Source organism: Spermophilus citellus (assembly GCF_964194105.1).
Source record: "Spermophilus citellus genome assembly, chromosome: X".
NCBI classification, from domain to species: Eukaryota; Metazoa; Chordata; class Mammalia; order Rodentia; family Sciuridae; genus Spermophilus; species Spermophilus citellus.
This window is the reverse complement of record NC_138190.1, coordinates 46,467,558-46,494,370: the sequence shown is the minus strand read 5'-3', so window position 1 is coordinate 46,494,370 and position 26,813 is coordinate 46,467,558. Positions and strand designations below refer to the sequence as shown.

At 39.1% G+C, this 26,813-nt stretch overlaps 1 protein-coding gene and 1 long non-coding RNA gene across 2 annotated transcripts in view; one reads left to right on the top strand and one right to left on the bottom strand.

Moving 5' to 3' along the window:
• ITIH6 (inter-alpha-trypsin inhibitor heavy chain family member 6) overlaps positions 1–3,843 on the top strand; it is a 35,146-nt gene extending 31,303 nt beyond the window's left edge. The window contains exons 9-12 of the mRNA XM_081276658.1: positions 605–640; positions 858–971; positions 1,921–2,298; positions 3,200–3,843. Coding sequence (XP_081132784.1) covers positions 605–640; positions 858–971; positions 1,921–2,298; positions 3,200–3,411 — 740 coding nt within the window. The 3' untranslated portion in view covers positions 3,412–3,843. The remainder of the gene's footprint in view (positions 1–604; positions 641–857; positions 972–1,920; positions 2,299–3,199) is intronic.
• The window catches only part of LOC308638829, a 90,342-nt gene that overhangs the window by 19,820 nt on the left and 43,709 nt on the right, over positions 1–26,813 (bottom strand). The window lies entirely within an intron of this gene.

The window sequence follows — 26,813 nt, the reverse complement described above, 5'->3', positions numbered from 1 at the left end:
ACCATAAATTTAGCAACTTAATGCAATGCCCATTATCTCAATCCATTTTAGGTAGCTATAACTGAATGTCAATAGACTAGGGAATTTATAAAGAGTAAAGGTTTGTTCATCCAACAGTTCTGGATTCTGAGAAGTCCAAGGTTGAAGAGCTACATTTCTGAGAACCTCCTTGGTGGTAGGAACCCTGTGCAGAGTCCCAAAGTGGTTCAGTGAAACAGAGCAAGGTAGACAGAGTTCATTTTTACAACAAAGTCATTTCTTGATAACCCATTAATCCATTAATAGAGCCGGCCTTGAAAAATAACTAGGAATTTCTCCTTGGTAGTTAAGGAAAAAGAAAACATTCCAGGTGGCAGGAAAAACAGGAGAAAAAGATCACTCCAGAAGGCAGGGAACTCATAAGAATAGTCAGTTCAGCTGAGCTACAGCATAAAGAAAACATTGGAAAGTTAGGAAGGGGCTAGATTCCAGAAAAGCCTGAAATGATGAGCTCAGGAATTTGGCCCTTGTGTGGGATGAGGTGATTCAGAGGCCATGGTGTCTCAGGGTTCCTAGAAATGTGTTAGATCTGTCCCTCACTACTCAGGCTCTCTCTCCTTTGCAGGCACATTTCCAAGAATCTTCACCTTCTCATCCTCTGGTAAGCCAGCCATCTGCATCACCCTCCTTCTTTAGTACAGGACAACTCATGCACTGGGACTGGGTGGAGCTGGTGTCTCTCTCTCTCTCTCTCTCTCTCTCTCTCTCTCTCTCTCTCTCTCTCAATAGATATAGCCACTTCCCTTCTCCTTTCCTTTCCTTCTCCATCCCATTCCTTCCAAGACCATAACTTCAGAGTTACATCTCCTGCCTTACAGTGGATGGGGACCCCCACTTTGTGATCCACATCCCACACTCAGAAGAGAGGATCTGCTTCACACTTGATGGACGCCCAGGAGATCTACTGCAGCTCATAGAGGACCCAAAGGCAGGTGAGAGTCACAGTAACTTCATCTCCACACAACACCACAGCCAATATACTCATGTGAATATCCCCAGATATTTAGCGCCTCACTAACACCCAGTAACCCATAAAAACACATGAGGACACACACAAAAATGCACAAAAGCACCAAGATACTCACAGAAACACACACACTGGGGCATATGGTAAATTATTTTTACATTCCTCACACTAAAAATATGCAAATATGCATCCAGGCACACAGCAACACATGATACATGCCCAGATATACACAATAAACACACTCAGACACACAAGAACTGATACTCCCAGATTCATCCCAATTTCTAGGAATTCAGCACACAAAGACAGCACACATTCTCTAGTACTCTAGACATATAAAATGCAATGGTGCACAGACATAGTCACACATGTGATGACACATATCCATATGCATGCACACTGACATCCCAGATATACATCGGTATATACAACACACAACCAGGCACACACAACATACACTATTGTACCAAATCATAGAACACCAACATATCCAAGCATACATTAACATACAACAAAAGACACACTCTATCATGCCACCTTCTTCAAACATGGAGATACACTTAAATGCCCAGAGATACTCCTCCCAATCAATATAACCAAACATTCTCTCTCTCTCTCTCTCTCTCTCTCTCTCTCTCTCTCTCTCTCTCTCTCTCTTGTAAACACATACATATATGTGAAAATCACCACACTGGGGTGAGCATGTGCACACATATTACCTGTCCTCACACACAAAAAACTGAGGGTGGACCATGGTGGAATTATTTTCTCTCGAGCTAGACTTCCAGCCACAAATCTGTAGTAGTTCATCTGGACCCTGGGCCCCAAGACCTCATCCCTGCTCATACTGTGGGTGATGATGTGAATGCTCCGGTGAAAGCCCATGCTCTGGACCCACACTCCCCTTGCTCCAGGGCTGCATGTCAGTGGGAAACTGCTTGGAGCACCACCAAGACCAGGCCACAAGGACCAGACCCGCACCTACTTCCAGATCATCAAAATCACTACAGACAAACCTCAGGCCTACACTATCACCATCAGCCGTAGTTCCATATCTGTGCAAGGTGAGAGCACCTTGCGCCTGTCCTGGGACCAGCCTGCACTGGTGAGGAAGCCCCAACTAAAGCTCCAAGTAGCTGCTGCAGCCCGCCTCACTCTCCACATCGGAAACTACCTTGAGTTCCTCATCCTCCGACACCGCTACAGACATCCCAGCACACTACAACTACCCCACTTGGGATTCTATGTGGCCAATGGCTCAGGTCTCAGCTCCTCAGCCCGTGGCCTAATAGGTAAGTACTGCTAAGGCTGAGAGGAGCAAGGGTACACCAGTCCCAAGAGAGAGCTTTGGCAGGATGAAAGGCCAGTGGGCTCCCAGCACTCTGAATACCCAATCACAAAGAGGAATCAGAGCAGGCTATACCCTTGAGGAACTCCTGGTCTGAGAAAAAGAAAGGTCCAGACATGAACAGTGATCACAGGGAGGGATCAATCCTGAATAGAAAGTAGTCTAGGGAACTAGAAGAACCCAGGGAGGGAAATCTTGCTCAGCCTCAAAGCTCAAGAAAGACCTTCTACAGGAGAAAAGGAGAACTGCCTACATTGCATTAGAAGGCTGAGAAAGAATATAGGTGAAAGGAATAGAGACTGGAGAAGGTAGAACTGGAGTGGCCAGAACTCGGTGCCAAGATGAAGAATTTGGTTTTATCCTAAAGACAATGAGAAGCCATGAAAGGTTATAAGCAGAGAAGAGACACAGTCAGATGAGAGTATTATTAAGTTCTCTCTAGATCTTTATCCTACTGTGAAAGAGACTGCAGGTCCAGAGATACTAGTAGAACCTGAGGAAGAGGCCCCCAACAGTTTGGACAGTGACATTGGGTTGGACAGATACTTTTTCCTCCTCTGGGTCTCCCTGTACTTCTCTCCTTCCCTCCAATCTGCTCTGTCTCTCCTCCAAATCTGGCTATCCTCCTTCCTCTGCTATCTTATCTGTCTTAGCTTCCTACTTCCATACTACACCCCTGTCACATCTGGATCCTCCATATTTCCCACAGTGACCATCTTCTTCCCTTCTCCAGACTTTTGCTTCCCATCCACCTGCCTACTTTTCCTTCTGGTTTTCCTACTTTAGGATCTTCACAGAGCTCTGATCAGGGACTAAGGACACAACTCTGATATTTTCTTTCTCAGGGCAGTTCCAGCACAGAGATATCCAACTAGTGAGAGGGCCCAATGGGCCTTGTCTGCGGAGGCACCAAGATCCAGATGTGCCTGTAGTTCTAGGCAAAAGGCTGCTGAAGGAGTCACCAAGGCTACTGCCCCGCTGGGCTTCCTGCTGGCTGGTGAAACGCTCTCATGTAGAGCAGCTGCTGGGCCAGCCATACCTTGCCTATGTCCTGTGATGGTTCCTGAACACCAAAACAAGAAGACTTGAATTTGGGACATCCAGAAGGCAGCACATAGAGTGAGCCAGGGACAAAGACCTAGTGACACAAAGACATACACTCACACATGTGCTAAGAGATACATATACTAGGATATATAAACATATAGATATGCAGACCTGTGGACCTACAGGCTTAGGGATTCCTATCTCTGCACAGTCCTTCCTCTCTGCAGTCTCTACTCCCTCCAAATCCATACTTCACAACACCCATGGAAGTGACTTTCTTAAAACAAAAACTGAGTCTCTTGTCTGGTCACAACTTTCTCTGGCTCTCAGGGTATATTTAAGGCTCTTGGAGTTTCCATAACAAACCACACTCCCTCCCATCACTGGATCTTTGCATGATTTCTTCCTTCTGCATGGGACACTCTTTCTTTACTTCATGTAAGTAAATTTAATTCACCCTTCACCTCTCAGTTGCCACCTCTTCTAAAAGGCCTTCTCTGACCCTTTCCTTAGATTGAGTTTGGCTCCCTCTTCCATGTTCCCATAGCCTAATCCCAACCCCTTCTTGTTTATAGCACTTATCATACAGTGTAATAATCATCTAGTTACTCATCTGGATCCCTAACTTAGAATGTAAGCTCTTTCAGGGCAAGGGCCTTTTCTGAATTATCCATGTAACCCCAGTGCCTGGCACATAGTAGGTGCTTAGTAAATGTCTGCTGATGAATGAAATAAACAAAGAGATCCTATGAAATAGCAGTACATACACAAATATATATGCTCACAATGAAAGACACAGAATTACACACAGAAAGATAGCAACAAGGACACAAACATGGAAAAACAGGGACAGAGACTATGGAAACACAAGCCACAGAGATATCAAAACAAAAGAAACCATGGATATAGGAACATACAGACAGACAAAGAAAGATTTAGACATACAAAGGCAACAGAATCAGGAATAAAAATCTAGAGAGAAAAACAGATGCTCTCTTGCTGAGCCTCTATGACCCCATGATTTTGAGTTACTGTCCCTGTCACAACAATGCAAGGAGATAAAAACAAGGTAATTCAGGGACATACATTCAATGGTTAATGTGAAGACACTTAGCCATAAGAACATATAAACTTAGTAATAGATATACAAAGAGATCTAGACATAGGAACAGAAAAATCAAAACACACAGAGATACGGGGACATAAAGGCAACTAGGGAGACACTGATCAGGACCTAAGTTCAAGATACCAATGACGGAAAGATAATGAAAAAAACAAAGATAAAGAAAAAAAACAGAGACCTGCAGACAGGGAAGAAGATGAAAGAACATAGAGACACAGAGCCAAAGACATATAAAGATGTAAAAACCGAGACATCCAGAGACAAAGAGAAGAGTCTAAGGTACTTGAACAGTGACGACAGCAGAGATAGGGTTTAGGCCATATAAGAGAGACATAAGGAAGGATAGGCAAGGTGCAGACCCAGGTACATTGTGACCAGTGACAAAAAGAACACAGGAATTCAAATACAGAGACCCAGAACAGTTAGACATGGGAATGTTAACCCACAAACACAGTCACATGAGACAGAGGCTAGACACAGGAACACCACTGGAAAGGTAGAGACAGGAACAAAGAAACCTAGACACAGAATATAAGCAAATGGGCAGAAACACAGAGACAAAGAAATCTATCCAGAGAGGAGGAATACAAAGACACACATAATGAAGGGACACGGAGAATAGTGACACATAAACAGGCAACCAATATCACAAATGAAGGGATGGGGACAGTGAATTCAACACAGGGGCCTAAAGATAGTGGTTCAAGGATTTAAAAAAAAAAAAACATGGAACTAGATACAGAGAGGCAGAGAACACAGATGTGGTGAATCAGATCAAAACAAAACCATGATAGAGTAAGATAGAAAGAGATACAGGAAGACACCTAGACAAACCCATAGAAACTGGAACATATTCATAGAGACCCAGAGAAAATGACCTAGGGACTAAGAAAGGCATCAAGTAACAGAGCAACTTAAGACACAGCCACAATAACAAAATGAAGCAAAACTACAGAGACACTAACAAAATAAGGGAGAAATAGATGGACAAGAGAATAACTACCAAAACACCAATAGAGGCATGGACATGGACAACAAAGTTCTGGAAATATACAGACACCAAGTACATGGAAGGAGGCATATGCAGACCCATGAGCATTAAGACACTGGAACACGAAGACTCAGCGATACCCAGATACAAGAATATAGAGACTCAGAGACACATGTACACTGGATTACAGTGTTTCAGAGGCACAAAAGACTTAGGAGTACACAGAGATGGGGGCAAATGGATAATGGAACACAAAATTTCATAAGCAACCAGCCATAGAAGTATATAGCTACTAGGTCATATGCAAAGACTTGGGGACATGTAAAGATTCAGAGACATGTAGATTCAAGGATGCACAAAGATTCAAGGATAGACAAAGATTCAGGAATATGCAGATTCAGGCACATGTAAAGTATCATGAACACACAAACTCAGTGATCTCCAGCAAAAGGAACACACACACTCTCAAACATAGAAGCTCACTGAATGACCAGACTCTGAGACACAGACACTAGAACAGAGGTTCAAGATATGCAAAACTCAAGGATAAGAGACACTAAAACACAGAGACCTGGGACACAGAGACAAAGAACAGACATAAAGAATATAAGAATCTTAGAGTCACCCAGAGATGGGGATATACAGATACTGAAACAGAGACTTGTAAGCTGTATGATGACACAGAGATGCATAAAGGATGTGACACAGAAATTCACAGGCTTAGAGAACCAAGGACATACATACTGGACCACAGTATACAATGAAAGCTCCAGAGACATTGAGACATAAAAAAACCTTCATAAACTGAAATATGAAATATGTAGACACTGGATCCCAGCAAGACACTTGTCATACGGATAATAAGATCCCTATAGCTAACAGGAAATAAAGCCAACCACTAAAACACACAGAGATACTGGTATGAACAAATACTCAACACACACAAACACTAGAACAGATGCAAGACATACAAAAACAATGGGATGAGACTTGGTACACAGGTACAGGTACACACATTCACTGGCATATACAGACAGAGGGACACACACACCACTAGGGCACAAAGAAACTGGGGCATAGAAAATGAAGCTCAAAGACACAGAAACATGCTGACCTGGGACATACAGATACTGAGGCACACAGACACAAGGAGATATATATATATATATATATATATATATATATATATATATATATATATATAATGAGACATACAGGCACTGAGATTCACAAACAATGGAACAAGCAAACACTGAGATATATATATATATATATATATATATATACACACACACACACACTGAAGTACACAGGCACTGGGACACATAAACACTGGAATGTATAGTCATTGAGGCATACACATACAGGCATGGAATTACATAGAACTGGATTTCTACACATTGTGACACAGACACTAGGACACAGATATGGAAATTCACAGACAGATTGAAATTAAGAGACACAAAGTGACATGCAGCTCATCTGGATATGCAAACACTGGCATACAGAACCTGAGGAGCACAGATACTAGGACATACACAGGCACTGAGATGGATACTGGAACACACAATCATCAGAACAAACAGATACTGGGTTATTCAGGCAGATAAACAGGTTGTGTTGTTCAGACACTGAAGAATATGCAGACAGTGTTGACACACAGTCATTTGGTGCCTATAGACTTTGAGAGCAGACACATAGATCCAAAAACACCGGGATTCATAAACATTGGTACATAGGGGTAAACACAAATATTAGAACTTATGGCTATTGGAGTAGGCGGGCACTGGGATACAGAAAATTTGAGATACACAGACACTGGGACACAGTCATGACATGCAAAGACAATTGGATGTAAAGATACTGGAGGATACAGTCATTGGGACACTCAGATACTGGGAACAAAAAAAGTAGCAGTGCACAGATATGGGACAAACAAACACTGGGACACAGAGACACAGAAACACATGCATTAATACACAGATACTGAAAAACACAAACTCTGGAGTACTCAGAAATTGGGACATGCAGGCACTGGAAAATATTCACACACTAGGATATACTGTCATTGGGACACACAAACACTGGGACACATAGACACAGGGATATGTAGACAAAAACATGTAGAAACTGAGGTACAGAAACCATCACACACAAAAACAGTCATAGATACACCACAACATGTTTACTCTGGAATACACAGCCACTGGAGCACACAAACACTGGATGTATAGTAACTAATAAACAGGAAAAGGGATATACAGAATCTAAATAGCACAGACTCCAGGACATACACAGACACTGAGATATACAGATTATTAGCATTCCAGACACTGAGACATGCCAGACGCTGGGTAAAAAAAAAATGGATAAACAGACACAAAGACAAAAATTATTGAATATACAGACACTGGGTCATAGAGACAGTTGAACATATATAAACATATACGTAGAACACTGATACATAGGGACACAGAGATGCAAAGACACTTAGCACAGAACTACTGAAACTGGAGACTCAATGAAACATGCTACCACTAGAATTTTGACAATGGGACACACTGACGTTGAGAAACATAGACAATGAAACATACACAGGCCCAGAAACATACAGACACTGATATATAAGAAAGACAGCCTGAAACACAGGCTCTGGGATACACTGAAACTGACTTGTAGAAACACAAAAATTCTTGGTCACACACATGCTTAACAATATTGACACTAAGACTACAAAGATACTGTAACACAGAGACACTGAGGCATGTAGTCATTAAGACATAGACACTGGGACACAAAAACACTGCTACTTAAAGATATGGAATAAAATAAACATTGGGGGATATACACCTGAGACACATAGATACTGGGGCACACAGATACTAGGATACACAGATGCAGAGCACACAGACACTGGGATACATAGAGGCACAGAGGAACTGAAAGACAAAATGTGACATGCTGATGCTAGGGCACAATGATAATGAAAAACAGATATCACGATTCAGATACAGATACCCAGATACACACAGGCACTGGGACACACAGACTCAGACCTGATAAATACACATTGTGACTTATAGCCCATCAGACACCCAGACATTGAGATATGCAAACATTGAAACATACATGTACACTGAGGTACATACACAGGCACCAGGCACTGGGGACACTGAATCTGAGAAAGTCAGACATTTTGACATAAATACACAAAGAAATATAGGCACAGAAATACAAATTCATTGACACACACATATAATCTGGGACATAATGACATGGTAATATGCACATATCAAGATACACAGATTCTTGAGCATAAATATGCTAGGACACAGAGGCACCAGGAAAAAGGCATTGGAGCACAGAAACACTGGGGTATACAGACACCAGGGTACATAGACACCGTGACACAGAAACTGAGATTCATAAACACATACATACATGCACACACACTTGAACTCACAAAAGACACCAAGACATACATTGAGATATATAGTCATTGAGAAATACACAACCCTCAGACATATATACAATGAGATACACAGGCACTGGGAAACAAACATTGGAGCCAGGCACGGTGGTATATGCCTATAATCCCAGCAGCTCGGGAAGATGAGGCAGGAGGATTGAGAGTTCAAAGCCAGACTCAGCAACTGCAAAGTGCTAAGCAACTCAGTGAGACCCTGTCTCTAAATAAAATACAAAATAGGGCTGGGGATGTGACTCAGTGGTCGAGTGCCCCTGGGTTCGATCCCTGGTATCCTCCCTCTCCCCAAAAAATGAAAGAGAAACAAGCATCGGGATATGGAACACATTGACTGGGACACACAAACCCAAGCATATGTGGTCAAAAGACAGACACTAAGACCCTAGAACACACAAACACAGGGTCAAAGAGACACTGGAACACAAAAACTGAGACATAATTATTGGAACATACCCAGACCCTGTGACAGTCACTAGGAAACACAGACAATGAGAGGCACAGCCACTGGAACTTACTGAAAACAGGAAAAACAAAGGCACTGAGATATATACAGACTTTGAGACACACAAACACTGCCCAATACAATCACTGGGACGTGCACAAACACTGGGGTGCAGGGATACTGACGTCTATACAAAGAGGCAAATACCAATGCCAGGAAATACAGATGCTAGAATACATAAACACTGATTCTAAAGACACATAGACACTCGGATGCAGATAGAGAAAAAACTTGGGCACACAGTCACTGGAATACTGAGATACTGGAACCCAGACACTAGGACATAAAGAAACCAGAATGCACAGAAGCTGAAACATACTGACACTTGGACACACAGTCACTGAGATCTACTCAAATACTACATCACTCAGACATTGGAGCACAAAGACACTGAGATTCACAAATGGGACACACAGGCAGTAGGATACGCAGACAACAGAATACAAAGAATCTGAGCTGCTCTCAATTCTAAGCCTGTGTTCTTCTGGAAAAGAGGAGAAAAAGAAAATATAGCAGAAGAAGGACCTAATTCTGAGTCTTGAGAGAGGACAGGGCATGAGAGTGAGGGAGTGGTGACTAGAGTGGAAGGTGGATGGCAGGAGAAAACAAGTAAATTGGAAAGAGGGAATGTGAATAATAAATGTAAGCTTTCTCCTGCCATAAGGAGAACAAAATGTAGTCTGTGGAAAAGAATGGAGGTGTTTGGAACCAAATGAGGGAGAAGAGAGGGGAGAGAAGAGCAAATTGAGGTGTTAGGAAGTGGGAACAAATACACACAAATGTTCCATCTTCCACTCACATGCACAGTCTTCGTTCAACAAACTTTCATTGTGGGCTTCCAGAGTAAAACAAGTTATGTGCCCTAGGCCCTGTCTTCTAGTACAATAAGCCCACTTGGAGATATAGACTTTGAAACAGACAATGATGATATAATATGACCAATGCTAGGACACAGGTGAACACAAGAGTCTGTGGGAATACTTAATGATCAAAGAATCCAGCCCAAAAGTCAGAGCAGGATTACCAGAGGAGGCAAGATCCAGGTCTAGTGGAGAAGGACAAAGAATTAGTCAAAGAAGAGACAGTGGAAGGAAATAATATTTCATATATAGAGGTTATCTTGAGGAAAGTCTGAAAGATTCATTCTTTCATTCATTAATTCTACTAATATTAGTGAGCACATAGTATGTACCAAGCAATGTGCTAGATGCTGAGAATCGGAAGTGAACAAATGAATACAGTCCATGGACTCCATAGAGTTTACCTTCTACAAAGGAATAGATGAAACTGCCAAATTTTGTGCAGGAAATAGTTCAGCATAGAAGGAATAGAGAAATCAAGGGAAGGGGAAGCATAAGAAGATATGTGAAAAGAAACAGGAGCCAGGTCACAGAGATTATTATGGACCATAGTATTTGAACTAAGCCAGAAGCAATGGATTAGAGAAATAAAGGAACCTTGCAGAAATGATAAAGTAGAAGGTGTCATGATGGATTACTTGATTGGCGGTGAGGGAGAGAAAGAAGTATAGTATGACTTCCATGTTTATTTCTAGCTTGAACAATAGGGTGAATGTTGAAGCCATTTTCTAAGATAGAGGAACACAGGAGAAGAAGCGGACTTTGGTGAGAATACATTCGTTTAAGGTATCTGAGGTCTCCCAAGTATTTGTTCATTATTCATTCTTACCTCTTTCTCCAAATCTTTTGAAATTTCATAGATTACTTTGTTAAGATGCTTTTGGTTGCAAGTAATGGAAAATCCAGCTCAAACTGCTTTAATAAGGAGGAATTTATTGGCTCATATAATTAAAAAAGAATCCAGAAGTAAGATGGACTTCAGAAGAATACTGAACCAGTCCAATTGCTTAATGATGTCACTAAATAAGAATCCAGCTTTTTTCTCTTTCTCCACAAAGCCACTGTATCCTAAAGTTGGCTCTCCTGATAACAGGGTGACTGACATTGGCAACAACCACTGAACAAAAGTACTGAGCTTCACTTTACCTTGGGTACATGCCCATCTCGGAATCAATAATTGGGTCCTGGAATATGTGTTTGTGGTAACTAGCCTAGTGGAAATTTGGGCCCATTAATGGATCAAAGGATTGTGTCAACCCCATCCAACTATATGACTTCTACATATTGGATAAGGGAGGAAATAGATGCTGAATAGAACATCAAGGAAGTCATTATATTAGAATTAATATAATAAACACTAAATAAAACACTAATAAGCACTATAACCAAATTAAAGGAATAAGTACACAGTAATGATGGAGTAGCAATTATACCAAAAGATTCAAGGAAATTAAAGCTATAACTATGCAGCCCAAAAACTTGAGCTTCTTAAGAAGTAGGGCATAAAGTGACAAAATAGTGATGACTCTGAGGGTGATCTTCATGTAGCTATTTCTTCATAGTAACCAATGACTGTCACAGCCCCTTCCTCCTTTATGTAAGTCAGGTAGAATCTGCAATTTGGCAATGCCACTCTTAACAGAAGATAAAGTGATACCAAGAGAGGTGAGTGATTTACTTTGGAGGACAAAACAAGGCAATGACAGAGATAGTACTAGAATCCCCAATGTGTCATTTCTTAGCTAATAGCAATAGAAATAAACTTTGACTGGATTAAGCAGAAGGAATTGGGTAAACAAGTATTGAGTAGCCCAAAGAGTCTGGATGGGCCAGAGAATCAGATACAGAGGTTGTGTAATCAAAAATGATGCCCCAAATCCCATCTAAGAAATTTCCAAGAGGAAACACTGCTCACGATGCCACTATAAACTGGATGGCACCATTTTCAGTGACCATATCACTGATACTGGACTCTTCTGCCTGTAGAAACCAGATAGAGCTGCTGCAGCTGCATATACCCAGCACCAGAAAAGATTCCATATGTTTTTTTCCTTAAGATTTGAAACCTGATTCCAAGCGATAAATTAATTTAATTAATGGAAACTACTCATGTGCCCAAGCCCTAGTTTCAAAGAATACAAGGCAAATATGTAGCTTTTCTGATCTTCTCAACTTCTCTGGTAGCAGGTAGACTCTGCCTCATAAGATAGTGCATGATGGGGCTGGGGATGTGGCTCAAGCGGTAGCGCGCTCGCCTGGCATGCGTGCGGCCCGGGTTCGATCCTCAGCACCACATACCAACAAAGATGTTGTGTCCGCCGAGAACTAAGAAATAATAAATAAATATTAAAATTCTCTCTCTCTCTCTGTCCCCCTCTCTCTCTCACTCTCTCTTAAAAAAAAAATAGTGCATGATGAGGTACAGAAAACAAATTGGTAACCAAGACCATTAGTGAATACCCACTATATCTGGCTTACTAAGATTTTATCTAGGACTTCTACAATGGGGCCACCTACTCTTAAACTAGATGCTCTATAAACATTCTCCAAGGATAGTAAGTCAAAAGGCTAGTGTGGAAATGTAGGGGTGGTAGAAAAATGATATCCTCCCTTACCTCCTCTCGGGGTGATTAGGAGTGCTTTATCCACATATAAGCTCTTTGGAAAATAACACCGAATACTCTGGAATGAGTCTTAAGACTGGGAGGGTTTCCAGAGGAAGCAAGCCTTGATTTGGACCTTGAAAGAAAGATTTCAGAAGGCAAAAGAAGAGGAGAAGAGAATGGCATTGTGGTCCCTACCCTTTAACTCTTCTTTCTAATCTTGACTCTACCTAGTCACTGGCTATCTGAGGACCTGTTTCTATCAGAGCCATAAAACTCTTAGATTATGTCAATGATGGTTGAACTAGCACGTCCAGGGGTTCAGGACTTGATCTCAAAACCACTCTAGGGCCAATAGCCAAGAGACCAGTGAAAGCTGGGATAGAACACAGCACACACACACGCTATTTCCTTCTCCTCTGCTATGTCACCTCAGGTCAATTACTCTAATTCTCAGTCTCTTTGTAAAATATAATCAATCCTATTTTGTGAGGTTATAAGAATGAATATATATTTACATGCACATATACATATTTATAGTGCTCATTTCAAGGTCTGGCACACAACAGTATTTGGTATTATTCCTGTGAAAATTCAGAGCTTGGAGGAACCCTAAAGACTATCCACACCAATACTCTCCTTTTTCAAACTGAGTAGTTGAGGGAAAATACTTTTATGGATTTTTAAATTAATTAATTTATTTTAATTAGGTATATATGCCAGCAGAATGCATTTTGATTCATTGTACACAATTGCAGCACAACTTTTCATTTCAATGGTTGTACATGATGTAGAGTCACACCATATGTGCAGTTATACATGTACCCAGGGTAATGATGTCCATCTCATTCTACTATTTTTCCTGCCCCATGCACCCTCCCCACCTTACCTCCCCTTTGCCCAATCATATTTTCTTCATTTTCCCATGCCTTTCCCCTCCCCATTATGGATCAACATCCACTTATCAGAGAGAACATTCAGCCTTTGTCTTTTGGAGATTGGCTTACTTTGCTTAGCATGATATTCTCCAATTCCATCCATTTACATGCAAATGCCATAATTTTATTCTCTTTTAATGCTGAGTAATATTCCATTGTGTATATATACCACAGTTTCTTTGTCCATTCATTTATTAAAGAACATCTAGGTTGCTTCCACAGTTTAGCTATTGTGAATTGAACTGCTATGAACATTGATGTGACTGCATTACTATAGTATGCTGACTTTAAGTCCTTTGGGAGAGGGACAGCTGGGTCAAATGGTGGTTCCATTCCAAGTTTTCCAAGGAATCTCCATACTGCTTTCCAGATTGGTTGCATCAATTTGCAGTCCCACCAGCAATGTGCTTTTGAGGGAAAATATTTTGACTGAGGGCTCACACAAGTAAGCAGCAGAGAAAGAACCCTTTCTTGCTAAGCACTTCTCCAAAGCTGTTTTTTACTTTGTCTAGCTGAGTCACATTGGGAACAATCAACCCAAAGAAATATTTAAAAAAGAAAACTCCTTTCTCCTTCCTTAACAGTGTCTCTTCTACTTTAGAGCCACTTTTTTTTTGTTTCCACAAATGAAAGAAAACACTACAGGGATAAAGTCATTGAGTCACCTCTCTCTATATTGGGTATTGATTGACCTTTTTGTCTGCAGCTGGTAGATTTATTCATCTAACATTTACAGAAAACCTCTATGTTCTAAACTATTGCTGGACAAGTTTGGGGACCAGAGAGCACTTAGATCTGATCCCTAGCCCTAAAATATCCCATGACCTAAGAGATGGAACACAACCAAAAACAAAGATTTATAAGTATACCAGGTAGTTAGAGGGGTAGTAGTTGGCTTTGGGAGATACTAGCCTTCCCCTGTATAAAGTCCATCAACCCCTCCACATCCATTTCATATAAATTGAATGACAATGATACTCTTGGATATGGATAATTACAGTTTCTTGAGCTTATGTAAAGTGTGACTAAAATAATCTGGAGATATTTTTATTTGTTCTTTTTAGATATGCCTGACAGTAGTGTATTTTGACATATTATACATACATGGAGTAACTTATCCTAATTAGGTTTCCATTCCTGTGGTTGTACATGATATGGAGTTTCACTGGTAGTATATCCATGTATGAATATAGGAAAATTATCCAATTCATTCTTCTGTCTTTTCCAGAGAGATTTCTAGCACTGGCTGAATGAAGAGATCAGCAAACCTTCCCACCAAAAAGTAACTAAAAATCTTGGCAAAATTGATAAATAAACAAATTTTTAAGAGCCTAAAGTTATATAACAATTTAATAAGTGTTTACTTTAAAAAGTTCTGAACTTGGAATAAGAATGGGTAATCTATGGCATTCTGGCCTTAGGTTTCCCCATCGTCATCCCTCAATCAGACCAGTAAAGAAGTTCTGCCAGAGTGGTACAGACCATGAACACCAGAAGTTTCTCTGCTACTGTCAAAGAGAGATCACTCAATTTGAGTAGTAGTTAATACCCAGGACCAACAGCACCATAAATGGAAGTGACTGCTTAACAATGGGCAAGTGGGTGAGAAACTAATAGCTTAGATGCTACTACCCTGAAGTTATAGTCCTGGTTGAAGCAAACACATTCCTGGATGGAGCCTGAAAGTCCACCTGCACCTAGGCTACCTCAAAAGAGAAAATAAAACCTGGAGCAGGCTTTGAAACAGTCTGAACTTTGAATTCCCTTCCTTACTCAGACATACATCCAGTGGTAGAGGAAGGAAGCTTTACTGGGTTCAAGTTGATTGAGCACAACTTGTGTCCAGTCATTGGCTCACCAATAAGCTATGCAGAAATAAGAGCAACTGCTAGAAAGCCAGTTTTTACTAAACAATGAAATATTTTAGAAAGAAAACTCTGTTCCCCTTCCCTAATAGTTCCTCTTCTACTTTCAAGTCTTTTGTTGTTGTTGTTGTTCATTTGCTTCCACAAATTAGAGAAAACATGTGATACTTGTCTTTCTATGTGGGGCTTATATCACCTAACATGATGACCTCCAGTTCCATACATTTTCCTGCAAATGACATGATTTTGTTCTTCTTCATGGCTGAATAAAAACTCAGTGTGTGTATATATACACCACATTTTCTTTATCCATTTATCCATTGACAGGAAAGTGGACAAAGGGAGTGGGGAGGACATGGGAGAGTCATAAGGAGGGTAGATTTGTAGGAAGATTTGATTGTAATCAAATAAATTATACTCAAACATTTGAAGGCCAAAGACAAAGATAAAATTATGAAAAGCAGCAAGAAAAAATGAAATATGTACAAGAAAGAAACAATATTAACTATTGACTTCTCATGAGGAACAATGGAGGAGGCCAGAGACAGTAAGTAGAATGACATGTTCAAAGTGCTGAAATGACATGTTCAAAGTGCTGAAAATAGTGAAATAAATACTCCCATATAAATCAAGATTGAGAGAATTTATGACTAACTAACCTCCCTTGCCAGAATTATTAAAGGAAGTGCTTTAGCTGAAAGGAATGACACCAGATAATATACTCAAATACAAACAATGAAATGATAAATATGTAGACACTCATATAAGACTATATAAAACTGGGATTTTAATTTATTCTATTAATTTATTTAAAATGTTAAGATTGACTAAATAATAACTGTGATACTATATTGTTGAGTTTATAATGTGTAAATGTAACAGATATTAAAATAATATCAAAAGGGAGAAAAAAATACACATGTGGTATGTGTCATACATCTTTATATAGGGTAGGTATATAGATCAAACAATGTCAGAATAGACATTCTTTTCAAGCTTCTATAGAACACTCTTCAAGATAAACCATATTCTGGTGCATAAAGCAAGTCTCAATAAAACTTGAAGAATATGTGTTCTGTGTGACCACAATGAAATTAGCTTAGAAATCAACAATGGAAATAAGTCTTGAAAAATCCCCAAATTTCTAAGAATAAAAACTAAAACATTTAAAGGCAACAATCCAATTTAAAAATGAACAAAATTCTTGAACAGACATTTATCCAAAGAAGAATACAAATGGCCAATATGTACATGAAAAGGTGTTCAACACTACTAATCATTAGGGAAATCCTCATGCACATAATCCCAGCAACTTGAGAGGCTGAGGCAAGTTCCAGGGCAGCCCCAGCAATTTAATGAGGCCCTAAGCAACTTAACAAAACCCTGTCTCAAAAAGTAAAATGGGCTGGAAATATAGCTCAGTGGTAAAGTGTCACTGGGTTCAATACCCTGTGCCAAAAAAAGGGGGTGGGAGGACTATTACCCCAAGCAGAAAAAAAGAAAAAAAAAACAAGTGTTGGTGAGGATGTGGAGAAATCAGAACAATTAGTGCATTATTGGTAGGAAAGTGAAATGGTAAAGCTACAACACAAAACAGTATGGTGGTTTCTCAAAGAGAGAGAGAGAGAGAGAGAGAGAGAGAGAGAGAGAGAGAGAGAGCGAATGAAGTACAATGTGATCCAGTAATTCCATAGCTAGGCATAACCAACAGAAACAAAAGCAGGATCTCAGAGAGATACTCATATGCACATGTTCACAGCAGTGTTATTTACAACAGCCAAGAGATAAAAGCAACACAAGTGTCCTTCGATGGATAAATGGATTAATAAAATGTAGTATATGCACACAATGAATTACTATTCAGCAAAAAAAGAAATAAAGTATTGATACAATCTGGAAGAACCTCAAAAAACATATAAGCAAAAGAAGTTATATAAAAAAGATTACATTTTATATGGTGCTTTTATAAAAAGAAATATGATATATGAAGAAAGAGCAAATTTATAGACATGAAAAACAGATCTATGGGGCTGGGGTTGTGGCTCAGAGGTAGAGTGCTCACCTACCATGCATGGGGCATTGGGTTCGATCCTCAGCACCACATCAATGTAAAATAAAGATGTTGTGTCCACCTATAACTAAAAAATAAATATTAAAAAAGAATAAAGACCTTATTCTATTTAAAAAAAAGATCTATTATTGCTTAGGACTAGAGGTGGGAGTTCAGATTAAATGTAAACAAGTAAGAAGGAATTTTTTAAGGTGATACAAATGTTCTAAAATGAAATGCAGTAATGATCACGCAATCTTATAAACTTGTTAAAATTTTTTTGTTGTACACTGGTAAGGTGAACTTTATGGCATATGAGTTAGACTTCCATATAGCTGTTTTTGAAAAGTTATCCTGAAATGACAGGGGTACAGATCGGTGGTAGAGTGCTTGCCTAGCATGCATGGAGCTCTGGATTTCATACCCAGTATTGCAAAAAACAAAACAAAACCTGCATATTATTTAGCATATCAACCTCATAGGGGTCAAGGTAGCTCCATAAGGTCTGGTTATTGTATTGAGTTTAAAGCATGCCAATTACATAGAACATAGAATTTGGAAGGTGCTTACCCATGCCCACTCCCTACCTCTGACCTCCACAGGTCTGTTAAATCAGTGTCTCCTGATTACACAACCTATGTAACTCTACATCATGTATAACCAGAAGAATGAGAAGTTATACTCCATTTATGTATGATGTATCAAAAGGTATTCTACAGACATGTATAACTAATTAGAACAAATTTTAAAATAATCCAAAAAAGTTATGCAGGAATGATTAAAGGATTATATTATGCATGTAGAGACTTATAACAGTGAAGCCCATTAATTTGTACAATTAATATGAGGTAATATTTATAATTTTTAAAGGGGAAAAATCTATCCTGTGAATATTTGGCAGCATTTTTAAATCAACAACACCCCAGATAAGTAAATCTAGTGAGTTTGCTATACATGTACAGATGCAAGAAAGTTTTAGCAGCCCACCCCCAACCCCTTCCAACTAGGATGCTCATAAAATACATTGTTATCTTTAGTCTTAAAGAAGTGGGAGTTTCCATAATGCCCAAACAAAGGACAAGCATCCAGGCAAAGGAAACAACATGAATAAAGGCATGTGAACATTAAAAAGCCTGGACCATGGGAACTGTACTTAGTTCAATATGTCTGAATTAGAGGATTTAAGCTGGGGAGATGGGGAGGTAACCAGAAATAAACTGTGGACCATCTGTACCCATATTTCCTAAACAGTACTGAACATTGCACTGAGGAGCTGTGACTTTATCCCAGGGACAAGAGGGAGCTTGTGAAGATTTTAGGCAGAAGATTGACGTGCTCAGATTGGCACATTAGGGAGAGATCTCTAGAGATGATGGTAGAAGATGGGTTGGAGGGGACTAGCCTAGAACCTCCTATTATACTCTGGGCACTGTGCTAGCCTCTAGAAATAGGACAGTGAACTAGACATGGAAAAAAATCTTTTTCTTATGCAGCTAGTAGGAGAGAGAATAGACAATATCCAAATAAGTAAAGTAAAAAGAATTAATTTCAGAAAATAATAGATGTTAAAATAGGGAAAAGAAAGAGTGAGTAGTAGGGCTTCTTTGGTTAGGTAATCTGGGAAATCGTCCCTAAAGAGCTGACATTTCAGCTAAGATTCAGATGAAACGATGGGCCCAGCCACGGGCAGATCCAGGACATAATGTTCCAGGAAAGAGAAAGCAACTAAAGCAAAACCCTGAAGCTGGAAACAAATTGAAGCATGACAAATTCAATTTGTTGTAAGAGTCAGTGCTCTAAAGGTGATAAGGCCTGATCTAGGGCAAGGGCAATGGAATTTAAAGGAAGAGATTAATACAAAAGGTTTTTAAGAATAAACAGCTCAAAATTACAGAATGGAACCTAAGCAGATAAAATTAAATGACAGGTCAAAGTTTGTTAATAGGATACCTGGCAGAGTGACCCCAATGGCTGTGACAGGTAGTAAACTTCCTGGTCTTGGAGTTTGGTGATTTTTTAAATATATATACTGAAGATTGAACCCAGGGGAGCTCTACCACTGAGCCACATCCCCAACCATTTTTCATTTTTTATTTTGTGTCAAGGTCTTGCTAGGTTGCATAGAGCCTCACCAAGTTGCTGAGGCTGACAGTAAACTTGGACACTCCTGCCTCAGCCTCCCAAGCCGCCAGGATGACAAATGTATGCCACCATGCCTGATGGAGTTCAGTGCCTTTTTAAAAAAAACAAAAATATCTCAAGCTTTCTAGAAATGAACCAGATGCACCAATCAGTATTGATCGGTTATTATGTTAGGTATACAGCAGTGGCAAGACAGACAAAAAGAACCCATCTTCAGGGAGCTTATTTTGCAATGGGGGGGACTGAAAATAAACAAATACTTGAAACGGAAAAATAAAGCAGAAACTGTGAGGAAGGGACTATGAATTATCTTGGACAAGGTAGTTTGTCAGTGAAGGCTTTACTGAGAAGAAGACAATTGAGCAACTAGAGTGATCAACCATCTGCTTTTCCTGGAATTGTCCTGGGTTTAGCACTGAAAACCCCATGCCCTGGGAAACACTTCAATTCTAGACAAACTAAGGCAGTTAGTTGCCCTAAGAACAGAAGGAGGTAAGGAAGGGAGCCCTATAATTATCTGAGAGAAAAGTGGTCCTGATAAAAGAAACAGCCACACCCCAACTGACGCACTTTCCCTCTTCCCCTGCAGCAAGATGGGAAAGTGTCTTTTCTTTCATAGTACTCCACATACACATAGCCCAACTACAAGAAAAGACTGGAAAGAGAGAGAGTGGAAAGATTGAGGAGGGAAAATGGTGTCTGAGCTCAATGTAATGTGCCTGTGCTCTCTCTCCTTACACAGGTGCTAGAATAACTCAGAACTGAATAAATTCCTCTACTGATGAAATCTTTATGTCAAAAAGGTACATGAACTCCTATGTTTATTACAGAACTATTCACAACAACCAAGATATGGAATCAACCTAAATGTCCTTCAGTAGATGAATGGATAAAGAAAATGTGGTTTATTTACACAATAGAATACTACTAAGCTGTAAAAAAATGAAATCTTGTCTTTTTAGCATTATAAGCAGAACTAGAGATTATTATGTTCAATGAAACAAGCAAGACATAGAGAGACAAATACCACATGTTATAACTCATTCATGGAAACCAAGAAGCCAACCTTGAAGAAGTATGGAATAAAATAATGGTTACTATAGATGAGGAACGATAGGAGGGAGGAGAGGGACAGACAGAAACTAAGAGAAAACTCTAAAGCTAGAAAGTGTGCTAGAGGGAGCAGGGTCAAGGGTAGAAGAAGAGTGGGTGGACATGATCAATGAATGTTGCATACATGTATGGAAATATCACTGAGTCCCATTAATGAGCACAGTCAACTTGTGTTAATAACAACAGCAATGATACTTTTAATAATAATAAATATAGGTCAATATGGCAGCAGTTAAGAAAAAGAACTGAATAAATGCAGAACTAGGGTATGTTCATATATTCAATGTTCAACATATCTAAATGTCACAATACCTGCTTGGCTCTCATCTTCATGACACTTTCATAAATTGTGTCCATGGACCTATATTCTCCCTTTCCTATGCCCCTGCATGAATACCAGGCTGAGGTATGTGGGTCTTACTCTGTTGGCAACGAGTCACCACTGAATGGTTCTAAACAGAATCAGGCTATGATGGCAGAGGGGGGTTTTCTAGGGAATCAGGTGATATTTTGGAGGACAGAAAATAGAATGCTAAGGCTCAAAGCAGATAGATCAACAGGAAGACCCAAGGGAGGGAACTCTCAGAAGGAAGTCCATAGTAGTGGATCTGGAAACCAATTTCATGTCAACCTTGGAAATGATGGGTGCTGGAGCAGAGACTCCACAAACATGAAACCTACCAAGTTTAAGTTGAATACGTGCCTCCTACCCTCCCATCCTCTTCCCCTGTAAACCAGTCATTTGGGAAATTCATTCACAAAGAAGATGACAAGTCTTAGTGGAGTTACCGCCCTGGCAGATTAATCTCTTAGCCATGCTTAACCTAGAGAAATTATTTTCACAAATTATGATATTTCAGGCACTGGGCAAAAAGGACAGTAAGAGAGATTTTTCTTTTGGTTGGGGGAAGTGAGGAATTTCTTGCCAATCCACTCAGATTAGTTCTAATTTTTCTCAAGTTGACAGAGAGCAAAATCATAGTTTGCTTCTAAAATGAGTTTTATGCCCATGGAGTTGTCCAGAGTATGATTATTCCTTGGCAGGCACCTTGACAGTAACTGGAGGGTAATAGTTGGCTTCAGATAAATTTTAAGGTCTTTTACCCAGTCCTGAGATGCTGGACTAATGATGTTAGCAATATATTTTTCCTTCTGTTTGCCTACAAAAAAAAATTGGAAGCTCTTCTCCAATTGGTCTACTCTATTGGTCTTGATGGGACCTGTTAACCTACAGAAGATGGCCCAGGTTTTGAGTGGTTACTCCCACTGGGCAATAAACTGCCTGGGCCCTGGACTCACCTTTCTACACCATCTGATACACTCTTTTATGTTTTAATGCAGTATTCATTATTATTATTTTAATTGGTACTTTATAATAATACATAATAGTGGGATCTATCATGCCATATTCATATATGCACATTACATAATTTGATAAATCTCATCCCCCCGTACCTTTCCCTCCTCTGCCCTCCTCCCTCTCCAATTCACTTGTCCACTGTATTGATACCACTTCTATTATTACTATTATTATTTTAATTAGTGAATTATAATCATGTATATAAGCAGGATTCATTATGGCATACTTATACATGGAAATAGCATCATTTGGTAGATTTTCTATCCCAGTACTTCCCCATGCCCTCCTCTCCTCCATCCCTCTCAATGTCCTTCCTCTATGTTATTGGACTCCCTTCCATTTTCAGGAGATCTCCTTTTTATTCCTTTTTCTCTCTCTGGCTTCCACACATGAGAGAAAAGTGGGATGCCATCAAATCAAATGCTTCTGCACAGCAAAAGAAACAATTAAAAGCATGTAAAGAAAGACTACAGAACTGGAGAAAATCTTTGCCAGCTACTCTTTAACAGGAAATTAATATCCAGAACATATAAAGAACTCAAAAATTTTAACACAAAAATACTAAATAACCCAGTCAATAAATGGACAAATGATTTCAACAGACATTTTTCTAAAGAAGAAACAAATGGCCAGCAAACATATGAAAATATGTTGAACAATGTTAGCAGTCAAGGAAATGCAAATCAAAAGTCACTGAAATTTCATCTCACTCCAGTTAGAATGGCAATCATCAAGAAACAACAATTATTGTTGTGAGGGAAAATGTACACTTAAATATTGCTGGTGGGACTGCAAATTAGTGCAACCACTTTGGAAAGCAGTATGGAGAATCTTCAGAAGACCAGTAATGGAACAATCATATGACTCAGATATCCCACTCTTTGGTATTTATATTTAAAAAACTGAAAGTCAGCATATTATTATAGTGATAATTCATACCAATGTTTCTAGCAGTACAACTTACAAAAACCGAGTTATGGAAGCAGCCTAGGTATCAGACAACAAATGAATGCATAAAGAAAATGTGATAAAATACACACACAATGGAGTTTTATTCAGCCATAAGGAATGAAATTGTGTTATTTGCTGGTAAATGGTGGAAATAGAGAATATCATGCTAAGTTAAATAAACCATCTGCTACTCTCTTAACAACTCGTGCTGCTCATCTGCCTAGAGAAGAGCCTTGGCTGAGAGAGGAAATGCAACTGTATGACTGCTGAATACCCAGAAAACCTCTTACAATGCATGATTCTGGCACTGAGGTTGAGGAAGGGCAGCTCAGGGAGTGGAGGATTAATATATTTGGAGCTTACTTTCCCTTGCATCGAATTGGAAGGGACACCAAAAGATAACTGAATATTCTCAACATCCCCACCCAAGAAATGGAACCAAATGGATTCTGAAAAAGTAGTTGGATATAAGTAATGCCAAGCAAAGAAGAGAGGAAGTTGCAGATGATAGCTCTGTATGCTAAAAATTGGAAAATTATTATAAGCTATAAAAAGGAGAGTTAATATAAATTACACATAATACAGTGGAACAACCTAAGTTTTAATAACGCCAGTGAACTACTTACACTTATTCACAGGATCTACAGCTACTCAAGTTTCATACACTCACTCAGATTTCAAATGTTCATACATACTCCTTTAGATATCTCCCCTCCTTCATCCTTACATGTTTCTTATTCAGATGTCACATGCATTTATTCAAATTTTGTCATGTTTATTCAAATGTCATCTCTTCTTTATCCAACTGTCATCTATGATCACCTAAATGTTACACATGGACACTTAACTCAGATACCACACAATCCTCAGATAGTGCCAATGCAGATGCTACCTATGCTTCATCACATATCATAATACTCATCTAGGCATCCTCAAATCCTTTGCCATTCAAAGTGTGGTCCCTGGACCAACAGCATTGGTGCTACTTAGGAGCTTGTAAGAAATGCAAAATCTCAGATCCCACACAGAACTCACCAACTAAAATCTGTATTTTAGCAGGATTCCAAGTGATTCATATGCACATGAACAATGAGAAGCACTGACATCAGGACTGAATCTCTTTAGCCATCATATTTCTAGAGCCTATCAAGTGCTCAACAAATGTTTTTTAAAATAAATAGTGACATATTCTGATATCACTCATACTCATTAAATTATTCCTTCCTGCAATTCCACTCAGGCACATTTCTGAAAGAAATTCTTGCTCATATATACAAGGAAAAAGACAAAGGAATTCTCACTGCAGCATTAGTCGGTGGGGGAAAATTGAAAATAATCTAAATAAACCGAAGCAAAAATAAATAAAATGTGATCTATCCATTCAGTAGAGTAGTAAACAGTCATAAAAAGCATGGCTGTTTTTTCCAGTGATTCTAGTATTATGCCACATTCTTCAAATTTTCTAGTATTACATACTCGTAGTTAATATATCTTTGAGCCAATGCATCTGCATTTTCATGGCTCCTAAATTTAATTTATCTTAATCAACTTATTGGTGTCTAGTATATTTAGAATAGTAGAAGTGAAATTTTTACCCAGTGACTTTGTTTTCATTCGATATATTTAGGTTTTGATTCAATCACATATAAAGCTGCACACCATTGACTTGAGAACACAGATGTGTACGTATTTAGAGTGGCCTTCAGTATCATTTTTCACATAATTCAAACAACACATCAACACACCTTGGATTGCCTCCTAAGATCTATGCTTTTATATTCTTGGCAGAACAGAGAATATCCTGTCAAGAACAAGTTGGGGGCTGGGGATGTGGCTCAAGTGGTAGCGCGCTCGCCTGGCATGCGTGTGGCCCGGGTTCGATTCTCAGCACCACATACAAAGATGTTGTGCCCGCCGAAAACTAAAAAATAAAGATTAAAAAATTCTCTCTCTCTCTCTCTCTCTCTCTCTCTCTCTCTCTCTCTCTCTCTCTCTCTCTCTCTCTGTCTCTCACTCTCTCTTTAAAAAAAAAAAAAAAGAACAAGTTGGAACAGTATTACCTGTAGAAAGTTTTCATTATATGGATCTTTGACTGCTTTAGAAACTGACTCTTCATCTTGAACTTGTGCTATGTATCTACAATGCTTTACATTTGTGACATTAACTTCCATACTTTGTGCCCTCTTCCCTACTCAGGCTGACTGATAAGTCCAGTATACAAACTCCTTTTGAATATAATTACTCTGAACAGAGATAGCCAAGAGAGAATCTTCTAAGACTGCTGGATCAAAGCATTTAAATTCGGGCTGGAAATGTGGCTCAAGCGGTAGCGCGCTAGCCTGGCATGCGTGCGGCCCGGGTTCGATCCTCAGCACCACATACAAACAAAGATGTTGTGTCGACTGAAAAAACTAAAAAATAAATGAATAAAATTCTCTCTCTCTCTCTCTCTCTCTCTCTCTCTCTCTCTCTCTTCTCTCTCTTAAAAAAAATGTTTAAAAAAAAGCATTTAAATTCTACCACAGGGATTGAATCCTTTCTGCTTGTTCTCCACCTTTCTCTCAACTGTTCTCTATAACTTAGAAAGTTTTGTTATGGTTTTTAGAATATTGAATGTATCCAATTTCCTCAGGAAATCAGAGCAAAGAGCAGGATAGGCTAGCTTAAGAAATTAAACCTACCCTAAATAGCATAACATTGATTACCAGTAATATGTCTCAATATAACAAGATTCTTTCTGTTAATCACAAATATTGATAACACATTCAAATAAGCAAATTATTCACATGCATCACACATTCAGATCTCTTCACATACTATACCACAGACATTTGCTTGCAGAAAAAGTAATATTTGCATAGCAAAAGTACTTCATTGAAAGTTCCCAGTGGATAAATTTGAACCCAATTAAACCTGATGAACAACAAAATACTATATTAAATCATTTTAATTAGTTTGATGCACAGTCTGTCTTTTTAAAATTATGATAACATCAATCAGATGCAAGAATGTAAATTCAAGTAGAACTTATAAAATCAAGAATTTAACAACTGCTTAGCTCTAGAGAAACAAACCCCCAATTAAGCCCTTTCCACTCAATGATCATCATTCTTTGTTTGGACATACTCATTCTTTTTTGTTGGTGCATTATAATTATACATACTAGTGGAATCCATTGTTACATATTTGTACATACATGCAACATAATAATATAATTTAATTTCATTACCAAATCCCTCCCCATTCCCTTCCTTTCTCCCTCCCCTTGACCCCTTTTTTTTTCATGAGATTTCTCCTCCACCTTTTCTTTCTTTTTATCTCTCTAGTTCCCACATGTGAGAGAAAAAATATGACCCTTAATTTTCTGAGTTTGGGCTATTACAATTAACATAATGCTCTCAAGTTCCATCCATTTTCCCTCAAATAA